We start from the raw sequence: 15350 nt of genomic DNA, 5'->3' as shown, positions 1-15350 counted from the left end.
TATGTAAACTGTCAAGAGAACTTGGTTACTATGATGAATCCTGAATCATCCTTGCCAAGTGAACTTGCAGACAATCAAGAAACCACAATCATCCAGGCACCCAGTGTCACTAAGACTACACAGTATCTTCCATGTTTTATCTTAATTTTCTTTTCATTTTGCTTTCTGTGAACCACTTTTTGTTCATGATGAATGACACATCTGCTTCATGAATTGCATGATCAGGGACTTTCCCACTAGGTAACAAGATAGCATCATTTACACAATAAGATCTGTCTACTGTAGCCCAAATTATTTACAAATATTACAAATAGGGAAAGTCCAGGCATCAATACCTGAGCATATCCTATTCTAACTTCTCTCCATGTAACATTGCTCCCTTGAAGGTTATTATCTCCCACCTGTTTTCAAAATAGGAGTGTAGGGTTGCAAGAGCAACGTCAGTGATACCTAGTATTTCAGATTGGTCTACAAAATGTGATTTGCAGTCAAATGGTTTGTCAAGGTCATAAAGTGCTACCACTATTAGTCCCTTCTCATGTGCACTGTTTATCTTTCTTACCAAACAGACGCTGCCATTGTAGTTGGCCTTCCTACTGAAAATCCATGCTGGACACCATGGAATATATCACTATTTTAAATGTATTTGAAAAGCATATTTTTCATTACAGACTCCATCAATGGAGCTCGTACAGGAATTATTGATAATGTCAGGTGGCTGCCGTTTGAAGAGAATTGCCTTGCTCGTAGACTGGTGCTGCTCAAGCTAATTTTAAAGTGTTTGGCACAGCACCAGAGGAAAAGCGTTTGTTTATTATTCTGGCTAGTAGTTTGAAAATTTCAGAAATAAGTTTATTCAGGACAGCATATGTTATGCCATAGACATATGAACTGTCACAAGACCTCTAAGCTATCATAATGCTTATCATCTCATTATGATGCACTTTCTTTCTACTTATTCATGGTGCAACACCTGTTTTACATCACAATATTTACAGAGTCTGTAAATGAATATGGAATCTTCTTTACAGCTTTTCTCATTAGTCTCAAGAATGACTCATTAAATTTATTAGGATCACCATAATTCTCAGATGCTATAGGTTTGTCTGTGCTCATTAAATGGCTTATAGTCCTTTTCATTGTAACTGGCATTCTAATCCATTTTAGCTTCTTCAGTTTCTTTCCTGTAGACTTGTTCATGCATGTTTCACACTCCTTATACTCGTCTCTGTTATAGTTTCCATTGTCTCATCTGCGTAACACAAATTGTATCCAAAACCAGTAGCTCAAGAGCAGTCAATACAAAATTGAGATCAACTCAGCATGTTAAGTCAACTGCCCTGACATTGAAACTATTGTCATCATACACAGTCACATCTTATGCAGAGCTGTTTGTTTATTAACATACATTGACCATATGGAGTTACCCAATAAATGTGCCATAAAAATGCTGAATCATAACACACTTGCTGCAGTTGTGGTCAACATTATTTTGTCTCTTGGATCAAAATCAACATAAATCACATTATCAACTGTTACTTCAGTTTTCACAAATTAAATAAATAAATATACACACACAACTTATTCCTCTTTCTGGTACTTTGTACCTACCCTTGCACAGCCCCAGAAGTGATTTTTCCATTACCCTATATTTGATGATCAGCTGCAAGAGAATTTATAGCATAATAAAATTTTAGCTTTTTCTGTTTTTCTCTACTCACCAATTTGTGTCCATATAGTTATTTGAATTAAATCTATATTTTGGCAGGTTTTCATGATTGTACTGATTCTTGATACTCACACAAGCTGGTCCTCTCAAACACTCCAGCCTTACATTTGGACTGTGCAAGAAATTTAGGATGTTCACATGCTTACTTTCAGAGATTTCTTTGAAGAGACTTTCCAATATAAATGGCAATGGCAATTATTTCACAGTTTCTACACATGTTGTGTTTCTCATTTATCAATGTATGTGATGTGTCTTATTTTTTGATTTGTTGACTGTGGTTTCCACATTTCTATCCTAAATTTAGTTGCCAACACAGTACTTTGCTTTCATTTTCTTTATTTGTAATCAGTAGTAAATTTTTTCACTTGTTTCGTAATATTATTCACTAATTCGACTCAGTTCCTTGTCCACAAGTTGCCCAGTCAGTCCTATTATTTTCTCGAATTTATCATTAAAATATTTCCTCATGCTGTTAAAGTATGACCTATGTGGTCTATGTGTCAAGCAGGATTGTTGATTCAGCTGAGGTTTGTTGGTCTATGCGTAGTCAATAGGGGTCAAGGGAAATAAATCATGTGTTGACTGATGGCTGCTGCCAAAGTGCATTGGCTCCATGCAAAAGCTCTCTCTCTGGGACTGTTTCCATCCTAGCTTTTTTCTGGGCTTTAGTTCCAAAATAACTAACTTGCATTTCTAATGCATCACTTCTTGGCCCCACCAAGACTGGCTAGCACCTCAAAAATTGACCTTTTCACACCTAATTGCACTCCATAAAAGAAAGAAATTACTTTTTGGTTCATAAAACTTTACATCTTATGATTTAATATCTCCTAAAGATGCCCATACCTTGACTGTCTTGACCAGACTCACTCTGCACCTGAACGCTAATTTGTGAAGTTTTAGCATGTTTTACATTATTAGCATCTCTATGATTTTTTTCTGTTAACCCTTTTACATAATTCTCACAAAGTTATTTTTGACACCACTCTACAATAGGGTCTTCACTGTTGCTGAGACCAGTCAAATCAATTTGAAAACAGACAATCAATTTGAAATGATATTCCTCACCAAATTTTATGTGTTTAATATTTTAGCAGATTTAACACAAAGCTTTTTCTTTCTTCACAACAGTTTAGATCTTTGATGGTTGCAACCAGGTGAGTAACACTTTGTTCCTCTGACATGGCTGGCATGAGGTTTGCCATGCCTGGTTGGTCAACTAGATTGACTACAGATGTTGCTTACCACCTCAACATTTTTGACTGTTTGAATAATTTTTTCTGTTGGATACATTTGTTGTAGGGACTGGAAGGGCCAGAGCAGATGAGAATATTGAGCTACAATGGCTTGTTGCCTGCTTCAGGGCATTCAATATAAGATATATTCATATTAGATAGTATAACACATCATTTATTTGAACATCACAAAATCTGATCAGCACATTAACATAAAATAACAATTAACTTAATGAATCATAAGTAAATGCAAAAAATTGCAATATATACCATAATGAGTGAACACTGAATCATAAGTGTGCAAAAGACCATGCATATGGGAAACTGTCCACTTGCTGCACCATATTTTGCATGACTGGCCAATAAATCATATAAAATACAAAAAAAGTATTGTATTGTCGGTAGAGAACCAGTAACAGCAGAATGGGTCAGTTACTTTAGATGTGTACTAGTCATTGTATGTCACATGAATAACAAATCTATCAACCATTCTAAAGCTGCCTAAGTTGGTGAGGGTGATGTGACTGTGAAGTGGAAATGTGAAGAAACAGCCACAGCTAAACCAAGACCAGGCAGATCTCATGTATTGGTGGACAGGTACCATTGAGCTTTGTAGTGGGTGACTGTAAAAAAATGACATGAAATCAGCGGAAGGAAGTGCTTGTGCATTCTGAAGTGTTACCAGAACAATGAACTGTTAAGTTAAAAAAGAGTGGGATTTAATGGTCAAGCAGCTCCTTGTAAACCACCCATTTCTGTAGTCAGTGCTAAACCATGCTTACAGTGGATGACTAGAAAATAATGATTTGAAGTGATGTATTATGCTATATCCTGTGGCTATCTGATGGAAGGGTTTGGATTTGGCGAGTGCTTGGAGAATGTTACCTGCCATCATGTGTAGAGCCAATAGTGAAGTATGAGGTGGTCTTAGGATATGGGGGTGATTTTTGCAGTTAGGGTGTGGTACCCTTATTGTACATAAGAAAATGCAGAGGGAAAGGAACATAAGCTTTGAGTATGTACAGCAGAGAAACAGTTCAGAGGTGAAGACTGTTTGAAAAGCATGAAAGTGAACTCACAATGATATCCTGTCCACCAAATTCACTTGATCTAAACCAGTTGGAACTCATCTGGGACGCAATCAGACACTGACACTGTACTCATAAACCATGGTGGACTGTGTGCAGGCATCTGGTTCCATATGCCTCTGGAAACCTACCAAGGACTTGTCAGATCCACGGCATGCAGAATCACTGTTGTATTGGGTTCCAAAGGTGGACCAACACACTATTGAGCAGGAGGTTGTAATATTTTGGCTCATCAATGTATTTTGGATAGAAGTGGTTCTGTAAAACTTCTGAACAATACTCTCAAAGATACATTTATGACTTAAGATTTCTTCCAATTAAGAAGGATGTGCTATGTTCTATTTGCTTGGAGCTTTTCATTCCAATCACAAAGCTGGTATGATGTTCGGTATGCTCATCTTTTCTTCATTGTGTGGCAGTATTGAACTGTATCAAATGCCTTCCTGAAGTCAAGAACACAGTGTCAACTTCAGCACATGAATCTGCTAATTCTGAGCTGTTTATTGACTTAATATAAGACCAAAATGTCTTAGGATCTTTTTGTCAGTACTTTAGATAGAAATTACTTTTGAATTCATAGAACTTTTCATCCATGGTTCTCCTTTAGCTCCTTTTGGTCTTATTTGTCAACAAAACTTTGATTTAACTTAAATATGTGATGAAGTTTTCTTTGATTTTGAAGTAACTTTCTAATACAGCTTGAAATGTTCATTTTGTCCATTCCTTGAAGGTCTTATAGCATGGTGCAAAATCAGACTCACGGTACAGTCAGGTGATGTGTACCACACATGAGAAATTATGTGATGTACTGCATTAATCAGAAATGCTTATTGGTGGTTCTGATTTCTCTGTATTGCCAAACTATCCAGTCAATGTAAATAAGGATCACCAGACTTGCATTGACCCGTGAGACAGGGCTAAACTTCTCGCTAGTCCAAGATCAGTTATTAAGAGTCTTGTAGCTATCTCCAGAAGGGGACAGCCAGTTGGGGAGGTGGCCATGAGAAAAAGATTGAATAACCAATGAAGAGATAATGTTTTATGACTCGGTGTGTGGAATGTCAGAAGCTTGACCGTGGAAGGGAAGCTAGAAAATCTGGAAAGGGAAATGCAGAAGTTCAGTCTAAATATAGTAGGAGTCAGTGAAGTGAAATGAAAATAAGAAAACCTTCTCTGGTCAGATGAGAGCAGGTTAATATTAACAGCAGCAGAAAATTGTATAACAGGAGTAGGATTCATTATGAATAGGAAAGTAGGGCAAAGAGTGTGTTAATGTGAACAGTTCAAACTGCTATCAAGACTGGGAACAATGACTCTGTCGGTGTATTGCTGCCGAAGGGAACTACTTTGAACAGGAGAAAAATAAAAACTTTGATAAATAAAAAATAAGTCTCATTACTTTTCTCACACACCTCATATATTCTACCAGGCCTGGTAACAACACTAATGCACTCTGGTGGCTTTTTTACTGTCAGAGAGAGTTACAGCTCAAATCATTTATCTTACTGTGAATGGTGTGTACACACACAAAGTTACATTGATATTCTCCATGTCTTCTGGGTGCTTCACTTTTTTTGTCAGACATTATATTCTGGCAGGAAGAATCTTTGCAATAAACAATTCTCCATTTTAAGATATATTAATAATATATATTACTAATATTACTGTTGTTGCCCAATATATTTAATTTATTTTTAATAAAGCATAATAATTTAGTGGTCAGGAATTAAAATAGTTAATTTGCATTGCACAGTATCAAAAAGTTGCACATAAAACAATCCTGACCAGAGAAAAACATTGTGGTTCTTTCCCTGGGGTAGGTGTTATGAAACTGTATTTCACTTTATGTTCCCACTTTGTTATGTTATTGGCTGGTTGTGGCATCTGGGAATTGAGAAACTTGGAATGCGTGTTCTATAAATATATACTTGGGTTCATGTTGGGTGAATGTGAAAACAGAGGCATATTCTAAAACATTCAAGAAAAACACATACATAACCTATATATTGTAAGACAAGGTTTTACCACATTGGATCACAACACTAAGACAGGATACTTGAAGAGGACAACCTTCATCACCACTGCACATTAATATATTATAGGTTCATAAATGTGTGGGTGGAGATGCACATAACACCTGTACCCATTGGTAGATCAACCTTGAGATTAAAACATAAGCTTATAGGTGCTGTTCACAATGCTTCTATCCAGTATGTGTTTCAAGAGGAAGATACAAGTTGAAGGTTGATTTGTAATAAAATATAATCAGTTGGCAATCAAAAGAATGTCATTGTACTGTTAATGGTCTCATTGCAACCAGAGGTGTTGGCATACTGGGAGCATAAAAGTCACATAGGCACAATAATGAATGTCTCTTCACCAGTACTTTTTGGAATACAAAATGTGTATCATGCAAGTATATTCAACTGCCGAGTTAGCATTAAGTGAATGTCAGTGAGAAATTCATAAGTCATTTCATGGAAAACCTAACACACATCTCAGTCACGTGATTGTGGGTCCCCCTCATGTTATCAATGTATTGAATTTTCAGTAGACCACTGACTTCATTTTCTAGTGATTTACTAGTGGTTTATTCTGTATGTGTGGAAGTTGTGTAAGTAAATCAAGTGGTTGTGTTTTGACAGTCATCTTGCAACAAGTGTTTGTTGGCTGCAGTACAGAAATTTTGTATGATATGAAGCATAATGTGACACAACAACTGCTTAGCTGTTTTCTTCTCTGTGACTAGGAGCTGCTTTTTGTAATAGTTCCCATAATTTAGAGGCCATTGCTGTGGAACAGTAATGACAATGATGTGTCACTTTGGCACATGGAAATTCCATTGTACTTCATACATTTCATGGCCAAAGTATTGATTGTTGTATTTGTTGTATGAGATGTAACTGAGAAAGCAGCTTTGGTCATGAAGAATATTTGTTCATCAGCAAAATTATTTATTTTTGGTTTTGGTTTCCTATAAACCTACTTCACTTTTCTACACAATCATTTTTTGTAAACTTACACTAGCTTCTACAAGCCCTCTGTGCAGAAGGCCTATGCCTAGGAACTCAACCAGTTGACAGTGGCAGTTTTGAGTTCTTTGTCATTTTCAAACCATTGTCCACCAAGCCTTTGTTTTATTTCAAATGCAAGAACACTGTTATTAATCACTGGGTGCGAGGTGGGGACTGTACTCAGGATAGTGAAAAATTCCCAACAGAAGTATTGACTCTCACCCACACATTGTCATGGAGAATAGTTCTCCTGGACAAAACTTCCCTGCACACCAATTTTTATGGCATGTCACAATTTTTTGAGAGTTTCCTGTTTACCCAGATTCCATTTCAACATAAGTAAAGATATGCCCTCAACAATTTTTTTTGTGCAATACTGAACTGTGGAGAGTTCATCACGAGTCATGAATCACCAGTCAGATCATTGGGTTTGGTCCACCTATTGCATAATTTTGTCACTGTGGATTCTTGACCCGCCGCTGCATTCTTTATTACACTCACTTGTATGGCTGTTTTTGAAGTCCTCTCATCATTGTCTAACATTTCCTTTATTCATTACTGTAGATCCATAAATTAGTCACAACTTCTGGTGAATCTGAATAGCTGTAGACCTTTCTGCACAAAAAAAGGAAAAGTATTAATGATAGCATATAGCATATATAGGGTGATTATAACTAAACTTTCAAAATGCTGTGGGAATAACACCACTGGTCAGAATGACATCAAATTGCAATAGAATGTTATTGGAGAAGGGTGAAAATGTGTGGCAGAAGAAAAAACTAGTGTGAAAACTGATCAACAGATGGTGCTGTATGTGTCAGAATACATAAATGAAAAAACCTGTCATGGGCACAACCAATTGAAGTTGGTATAAACACACCGAGTGCATGGCTTTTCCTCCATTCATGTCTGCAACATTTGCCATTACTGTCTCAATTCTCTGCTTGTAAAGCTGTATTACAAGAATGATGACTGTGTACACATTGTTCTGCAGAAGTTCTGAACACCGAAGGGTTTGAAAAAAAAGGTGTTGGTCTGATGACTGCCTTGGGTCTGGAGAAAATGATTTGGAAATTCAAGGACACAGGTTCTTTTGGTGTGCAACCTGGTAGAGGGAGGAAACAAATTGATTTGATGTCAGTGGATGCAGTGGCCACAGCAATGCAGGAGACAAGTGGTGGTGTGCAAACGTGTAGTGCACAGAGAATTGCCCGAACATTGGACATACCCATGAGCATAGTGCATAAAATCCTATGACACAGCCTTCTTTGCTGTCCATTCAAAATTACCTATGTACACAAGTTGCTTCCTGTTGACCTGCCAGCAAGAGAGACCTTTGCTTTAGAGTTGCTTGCTCACATGGAAGTGGATAATGATTGACTGTGGAAGACTTTGTGGACAGACAAAGCCCACTTCCATCTAACTGGATATGTCAATACACAGAATTTTTGAATATGGGCAATGGAAAATCCACACGTAAATCAACTAGTATCATTTCATCCTGAAGAGGTCACTGTGTGGTGTGGCTTTATGGTGTCATTTATCATAGGGCCATATGTTTTTGAAGAGACAGGTGCTTCTGGTCCTGTTACTTGTATCATCACTAGTAAGTGATATGAGTGCCTTTTGCACAACCACATCATTCCAGCTCTCCAACAGCATGGACCTGTGGATGGAATCATTTTTACGCAAGATGGCGTACCTCTGCACATTGCAAATCCAGTTAAGCATTTGGAAATACTAGAATTATCAGCCACCATTTCCCTACAACCTGGCCGTCCCGCTCACCTGATCTTAATCCATGTGACTTCAGTCTGTGGGTCTATCTGAAAGATGTTGCATTCAGTGTTCCAATTGCAAACTTAGCTGCATTGAAGGCCCACATTGTTCAACATGTACTGAAAGTGACCCCGGAAACACTTCGATCAGTTGTGGAACATGCTGTTTCTTGATTTCAACTTGTTGCAGAAACTGGTGGATAGCATATTGAACGTGGTTTGTACCAGTCACATAGAAATTAATAATCTGATTTGATTTTCATTAGGGTTTTGTATGCGGTTTTTGGCCTCTGGACAGTTGAAAATTGATGTGATTGGTGCTTTTTATGCAGTTTTTAGCCTCAGGACAATCAAAAACCGATTTTTCCCATATGTTGTGATATGACCTTGCCTTGGTGGATAGGCTTACGTAACTGACAGTATCACATCTGTACACCCATGCACACTGAGTAGTAGAGTTTGTTTAACATCAAACGTATACCATAGGCTTTGTTGTGAGATTCATTTGTCATTTGTAGTCGACTACTATTAAATTATGGTACTTACAGTGCCATCTATCGGTGCATTTTGTGACTATTTATTTTTCTCCTGCTATACATTTTCCCCCTTCTCTGGTAATATCCCACTGCAATTTGATGTCATTATGGCCAGTGGTGTTATTTGTACAGCAGTTTGAAAGTTTAACTTTAATTATAATCGCCCTGTACTTTGCAGATAGCAGTAGAAACAATTTTGTTGTTTGCTTACTCCTATAGTCATATGATTTCTGTGGCTCTGTAAACAATTTGTAGTGTTGCATTCATGCAATTCTGTTCTGAATTGCCAACATGTAAATATAAGGAAAGGCCTTTACTTTTGATTATGCCTCATGCAAAGAGCAGTACATATTATTTTCAATCATTTCTGACTGTGTACCTATATTTTCTCATTTATCTGCCAACAAAAAATGGTTATTTACAGGCACTGGCCAACTTTGTCAATGATTCTGATTTAGAGAGAGGTAGCCTTTATCCGCCCTTGCATAGCATCCGTGAGTGTTCATTTAGAATTGCTGTGGCAGTTGCAAAGTTTGGATACAAAACAGGTGAGAACATATTACATCATTTTTTAAAAAGATTTTGCTCAAAGCTTGTAATATTGTTGAGGCAATGAACAACATATTGCTTTGATTTACGTTTATGAAAAGAAGACTGTATATTTTTATGTTCATTTATTTTTATTTCAGGAGTTGCATCAACTTTTCCACAGCCTAAAAACTTGGAGAACTTCATCAAAGCACAGATCTATGATTTCAATTATACATCTTCAATACCAACTACATACGCATGGCCAAAAACTGAAATAACGAATGGTCAGTAACATAATTAGTGTTTCAAATATATTCATATCTTTAAAACACACCTGTAATGCAACTGTATTGAACCAATTATTATGGACAGATAGCATGTGATGGATAGAAAAGAGTTGAAACAAAGAGAGCAGATAATTCCTACATTTATCGTTTTAGCACTTTTCCGCCATTTTCAGTATTTTATAGAAAATAGAAACATATTACTGGTATGAATTTTTTAGTATTAACAAAGTAATTAAACAGAGTGTTCTTGGTGAAGTTGTCTCTGTTAAGGACAACAGTTTGTAATGATGATGATGTGGATAAGATGTTAATCTCTAAGCTACCTTCATTACTTTTCAGACAGAAATCCCATCATTTAAATAAGTTATATACTTGATCAGAGTGAGAGCAAGGAATAATAATAATAATAATAATAATAATAATAATAATGATAGAAAGTTTTCAGCATAAAATGACACCATCCAGTTTCAAATATGCTGCATGGTAATTTTATCCACTTGATTTCTGTCTTTAAATATCAGCTTTTATTAGTTTTTCCATGCTTTGAATTTTCATCAGCTTCATTTCCTCCCAATTGCTGTGAATAACTGAAATACTGAATATCTCTACTGAACACTCTAAATTAAAATAAACAAATATACCCACTGTCAAACAACTAAGAAAAAGTAATGAAAAATAGTAAAAGCAGTTCTGTCATGGAATGAAGAGGAAGTTTTATGTCTTACTGTTATATTTATTTTTTATCACAATATCATTATACTCATTAATAATTCTTTATAAAGTGTGAATAAATATGTAAATAAATAAATAAATAAATTGTATCATATTTCATGCAAATTAGAAATAATGCAATGAACAGAAGAAAAAGAAACAGAACCAATGTTCTTTGTTTTCTCAGAGCTGCAACTACACTATTCTGCAGTACAATGACAGGAAATAGCACAAAAAGACTTGCACAAAAATTACACAACTGTTCTATGATTTTATTTTTAACTGCACAGCTAATTTTATTCTGTTTTTACACATAACTGAACAGCTACCTGAATAAAATATATGTATAACTATCATAAAAACTTAACTTTGTTGTTGAACATACACCATATTAACCATATCACAATGAAATTTGCTTCAGAAAATGATAAAGTAATAATACAAAATTAAAATTGCTAGTGGCTACTAGCTTCAAGAAGTGAAATATCAGTACTGCTAACTAATACACAATACTAACACAACTTTTGGAACTCCACTACATTAGGGTCATGTATTTTTATATGTGTCTAGCAGCATTGCTGATATTCCAGGTCCTGAAGGTAAGTACTAGCTGGCAATACTGGCTGATAATTTTTTGTACAATAATAGTCAGATTTGAGGCCTTATGTTCTCAGAGCACACTTTTTTTAATGTTTGATAATGTAAACTGTATAGTGTACTCATAAAATGAAAATAGACCCACTAAGCATAGAAAACAAGTTTTCAGGCACTGCACTTGTTACATTCAGATTTTAAATACCTTTTAGGTAGCCAAATTTGAGCACTATGTTTATCATATGTGTTATGTTCAACTTCATCGGTATTTTCAAAAGATATTCCAGTTCTGAAATGATTAAGGAATTATTGGTATCAAACACATTATTCTCATTTCAGCAATTGGTACAGAAGTTTTCACAAAAGCTTTTGTAACAAGACCAGTATTACTATGTCAACAACAGTTTTTTATTTAGTAATAAGAAGATGCAAAGTCTACTAAAAATTGTTGAACTTTGTGAGTCCAGGTTGAAGTAAAAACCTGATACTCAGTTTTTTTGTCTTGTACTTTAAAATCAGGAGAGAAACAAAATTCATGTGCTCTTATTGAAATGAGGACTAATCAACTTTTGAGATGCTATATTACATTTACACAGTGTTAATGTCGAATATTTTGAGAAGTGGTAGTGCTTAACACAATAAGAGAAAACAGGACAAATAACCATGGGTTTAGAAACATAACTTTTAGAGATCTGAACACTTGTTCATACGAGGAGCTCAATCTGATGTCCATCTGCGGCAGTGCACTCTCCTGCATTCAATGTAAATAATCACACACTCTTTGAAACTGATCCGTTTGTTGTAGTATGTGCTGACATGCATGAAACACATCTGTAGTACTTTTGAGAAAGCCTGCTTCCAATACATTGAGAAGGTGTGCGCATGTCATCTTTTCACAATTGCATAGTGATTTTCATCAGTCTATACAAGCAGCTGATGAAAATTCAGATGACAGTCTCTTGTAAACCCATAAGTAAATAAAATCTTAGATGTAGACAATGGATCTATATCCCACTTTTGCCTGAGCTATTGAAAGAATTGCAATGAGCAACAGCTATCTTGATGGCTTTGGACCAAGACACACTGAAGATTAATTGCTCATGGAGTAACAATCAGATAAGTGTATGACTCATACCTTCCACTGATGTTAATCATCACACACTGTAAAAGATTGCCACTGGAGTAAACTGAGATTTGTATCAATTCATAATTACAATGATCAATTTTGTTAAGTTTTTTTTCCTTGCTATAGAGAATAGAATTTTGTTTCATTTTTATTGACTAAGATTACTGTTCGATCTGCGTCTCTGCCTTGTAAATGCCTCTAATTGAAAGAAATGAAGATGTGTTATCTACTGTCTGAGAATTGTTTCCATTCTTGTTCCTGTGGCTATGTAAGCTAAGTTAAACTCTGTATGCTAAATTACTTGAATAATTATTCTAATATCTCATACATATCTGAGTCTGTCATTTCAATTCCATCACCTATCTGAATTTCCCTCATGCAAATAGCATTCATTAAGCTTTTAGATTTTTGTTTCACAACACCTCAAATAAGAGAGAAAGGAGATGAGTTGTTGGACAGTGAATGACCAAATGCTGATCACATTCTCTCATTACTTATTTCTTTACATGGATGTAAAGCATCCTGAAGATATTTCATACTGATCAGTTTTCGATACATTATGTGATATTCTTGTAAGAACCGTAATTAGTTGATCTGTATCCCACCATCTAACAATGCATTACCCAATTTTTTCACTGGTCTGAACAAAAGTGGAGGAAGAGGGTGCTTTGAGGAAAAAGTGTTAAATAAATGTTAACTACCTCTTTCACACTAAACTGTAAGGTGTATTAAATTATATTTCTGGTCTTCACCTTGCTTCTCTGTAAAAGATGTTGTAATTAGGTGTATGTACAACACAACCAGTAGGCTGAACAAAATTCCATAGAAGCATTAACAACCTGAACACAGTAGTTAAGTAACATTCAGCAGGAGCCAATAACGTGCACAAAGAGCTGTAGCAATACACATAGAGAACAGAGGCTAAGAGTAGCTCGGCTAGCCTTAAACACACACACACACACACACACACACACACACACAAAGTCTGAGGTTCCTCTGAGGTTCCCTCTGCAGATGACATATGACATAGAAATGCTGCATGCAGATTCTTTTGAAAGTACATGCGTATGTCACACCTTCTCACCAACAGCAAAAGTTATTTTGATGCTTTGTCAACAACCCTTACAAATATGTTAAAATGTTGTTGAGTGTAGTTACAAATATCAAATTTACAAGTGTGTGAAAGCAAAGAACCACACATACTATGGACCTCAGTATTTCTCACTCTTGTGAGATGCAAAAAGGAATACACTGATTGACACGAGACATGAATAGGCTAATTTCTGTACCACAGGTATCTAACAATGACTATGATATGCAGATTAATCCTATGGTCTGTCATACCTAGTGTACCAATCCCCACCTTGTGCTAGTAAAGACTTAAAAGTAAATGGTTGGGGGGGCTTTTAGGACTAACTTAAAGTAATGCTTATCACTAGGCCTAACGAAATCAGAAATCCAATGTTACCCTTCTAAAACTGTCCTGATGGATTACCACACATAGAAAAATTGACACACATTTAATTAAATTGAATAAGCTTTTGTAATTATCCTAGTATAACTGATAAGTAAGTAACATAACTTAAATTATCTATATAATTATTTGTTCTTTTGTTTATGTATATATTTCCAGTTTTTTTTGAGTAGACTATGATCAATTCCCATTCTCCTTTTTTTTCTTTATTTTTGTTTGTCAGGCCCATGCCTCTTTCTGTTCTATTCTTCGCTTCTCTTCCGTGAGGACAGCACCTGTGGACATGGTTGTAACAAATCTCCCAAATACACCGTGGAAAAAAAAAAAAAAAAAAAAACCAGAACAGAATGGATATTGGTTACCACTTCCATCAACATGGCAGAAACTGTAAACGAGTTTGATGTGTGTACAGAGAAAACAAATTAGTCTATTTGTTTTGTTTTTGCTCTCTTTTTTTGTTGATTTGTGTTTTTCTTGACCTAATTGTTTGTTTTCTGTGAATGAGAGCTGTGAGTGCATTAAGTCCATCCTCGGAATATTTGTTGTGTGTGTAAGTGGTTAAAGCGGCCATCCTCGCTACAAGTGTGCAGGGTCATTGCGACACACAGATATTTGCCCATAACAAAAAACAATGACTTTCAGAACATATGCACGAATATATCCAGGGATGGTGTCTGACACGCAGCTGTCATTTACACAAAACAACAAAATGAAGCCAACAGAAACACACAAAACAACAAAAAACAAACATTCCGGAGAGTTATATGGATGCTATGCTACAAATAGTAATACATTAAAAAATTTCACAAAAATTAGATGATCAAACCCAATACTAACAAAAAAATAAAAATAACAAATGACAAAGTTCCTGTTCTAGAAATGGTTTGATATCTGGCTTCAGTTGTGATTCTCACTTTGCTGGTGTAGTCCTTTGGATGGGTTCAGACCATTAAGTTCTATCCTGTCGCCGTTGTTGTTATTACAGTTCTGTCTGCCCCATCGGTTGTCTCCTTGTTGGCTATACTTTAGTTGGTGCCAGTGTCTATCAAACCTATGGGCATTCTTAGACCCATAGCCTTGGTCCTCTTGATTCCTATGGCCCATCTGTGCTACTCTTTCCTATCACAAAGCTACAGTTCGCTTTACTCATTGCTCCTTTTGTTATTCTTCAGGGGGTTGCTGAGTATGCCCTTCATTTGCCCTTCTCCTTTCTCTTCCATTTTGTTTGTGAAACACAAGTTCCTATT

General features: G+C 35.9%; 1 protein-coding gene across 1 annotated transcript in view; it reads left to right on the top strand.

Annotated features, from left to right (window-relative positions):
• The window catches only part of LOC124776423 (NADP-dependent malic enzyme-like), a 106763-nt gene extending 96427 nt beyond the window's left edge, over nucleotides 1–10336 (top strand). Inside the window, 2 exon segments of the mRNA XM_047251417.1 lie at nucleotides 9805–9928; nucleotides 10070–10336. Of these exon segments, the coding sequence (XP_047107373.1) occupies nucleotides 9805–9928; nucleotides 10070–10203 (258 nt within the window). The 3' untranslated portion in view covers nucleotides 10204–10336.
• Nucleotides 10337–15350: the final 5014 nt, after the last annotated feature.

The sequence above is a fragment of the Schistocerca piceifrons genome, chromosome 2 (assembly GCF_021461385.2).
Source record: "Schistocerca piceifrons isolate TAMUIC-IGC-003096 chromosome 2, iqSchPice1.1, whole genome shotgun sequence".
In the NCBI taxonomy this organism is placed as follows: domain Eukaryota; kingdom Metazoa; phylum Arthropoda; class Insecta; order Orthoptera; family Acrididae; genus Schistocerca; species Schistocerca piceifrons.
This window is presented reverse-complemented; position numbering and strand designations above follow the sequence as displayed.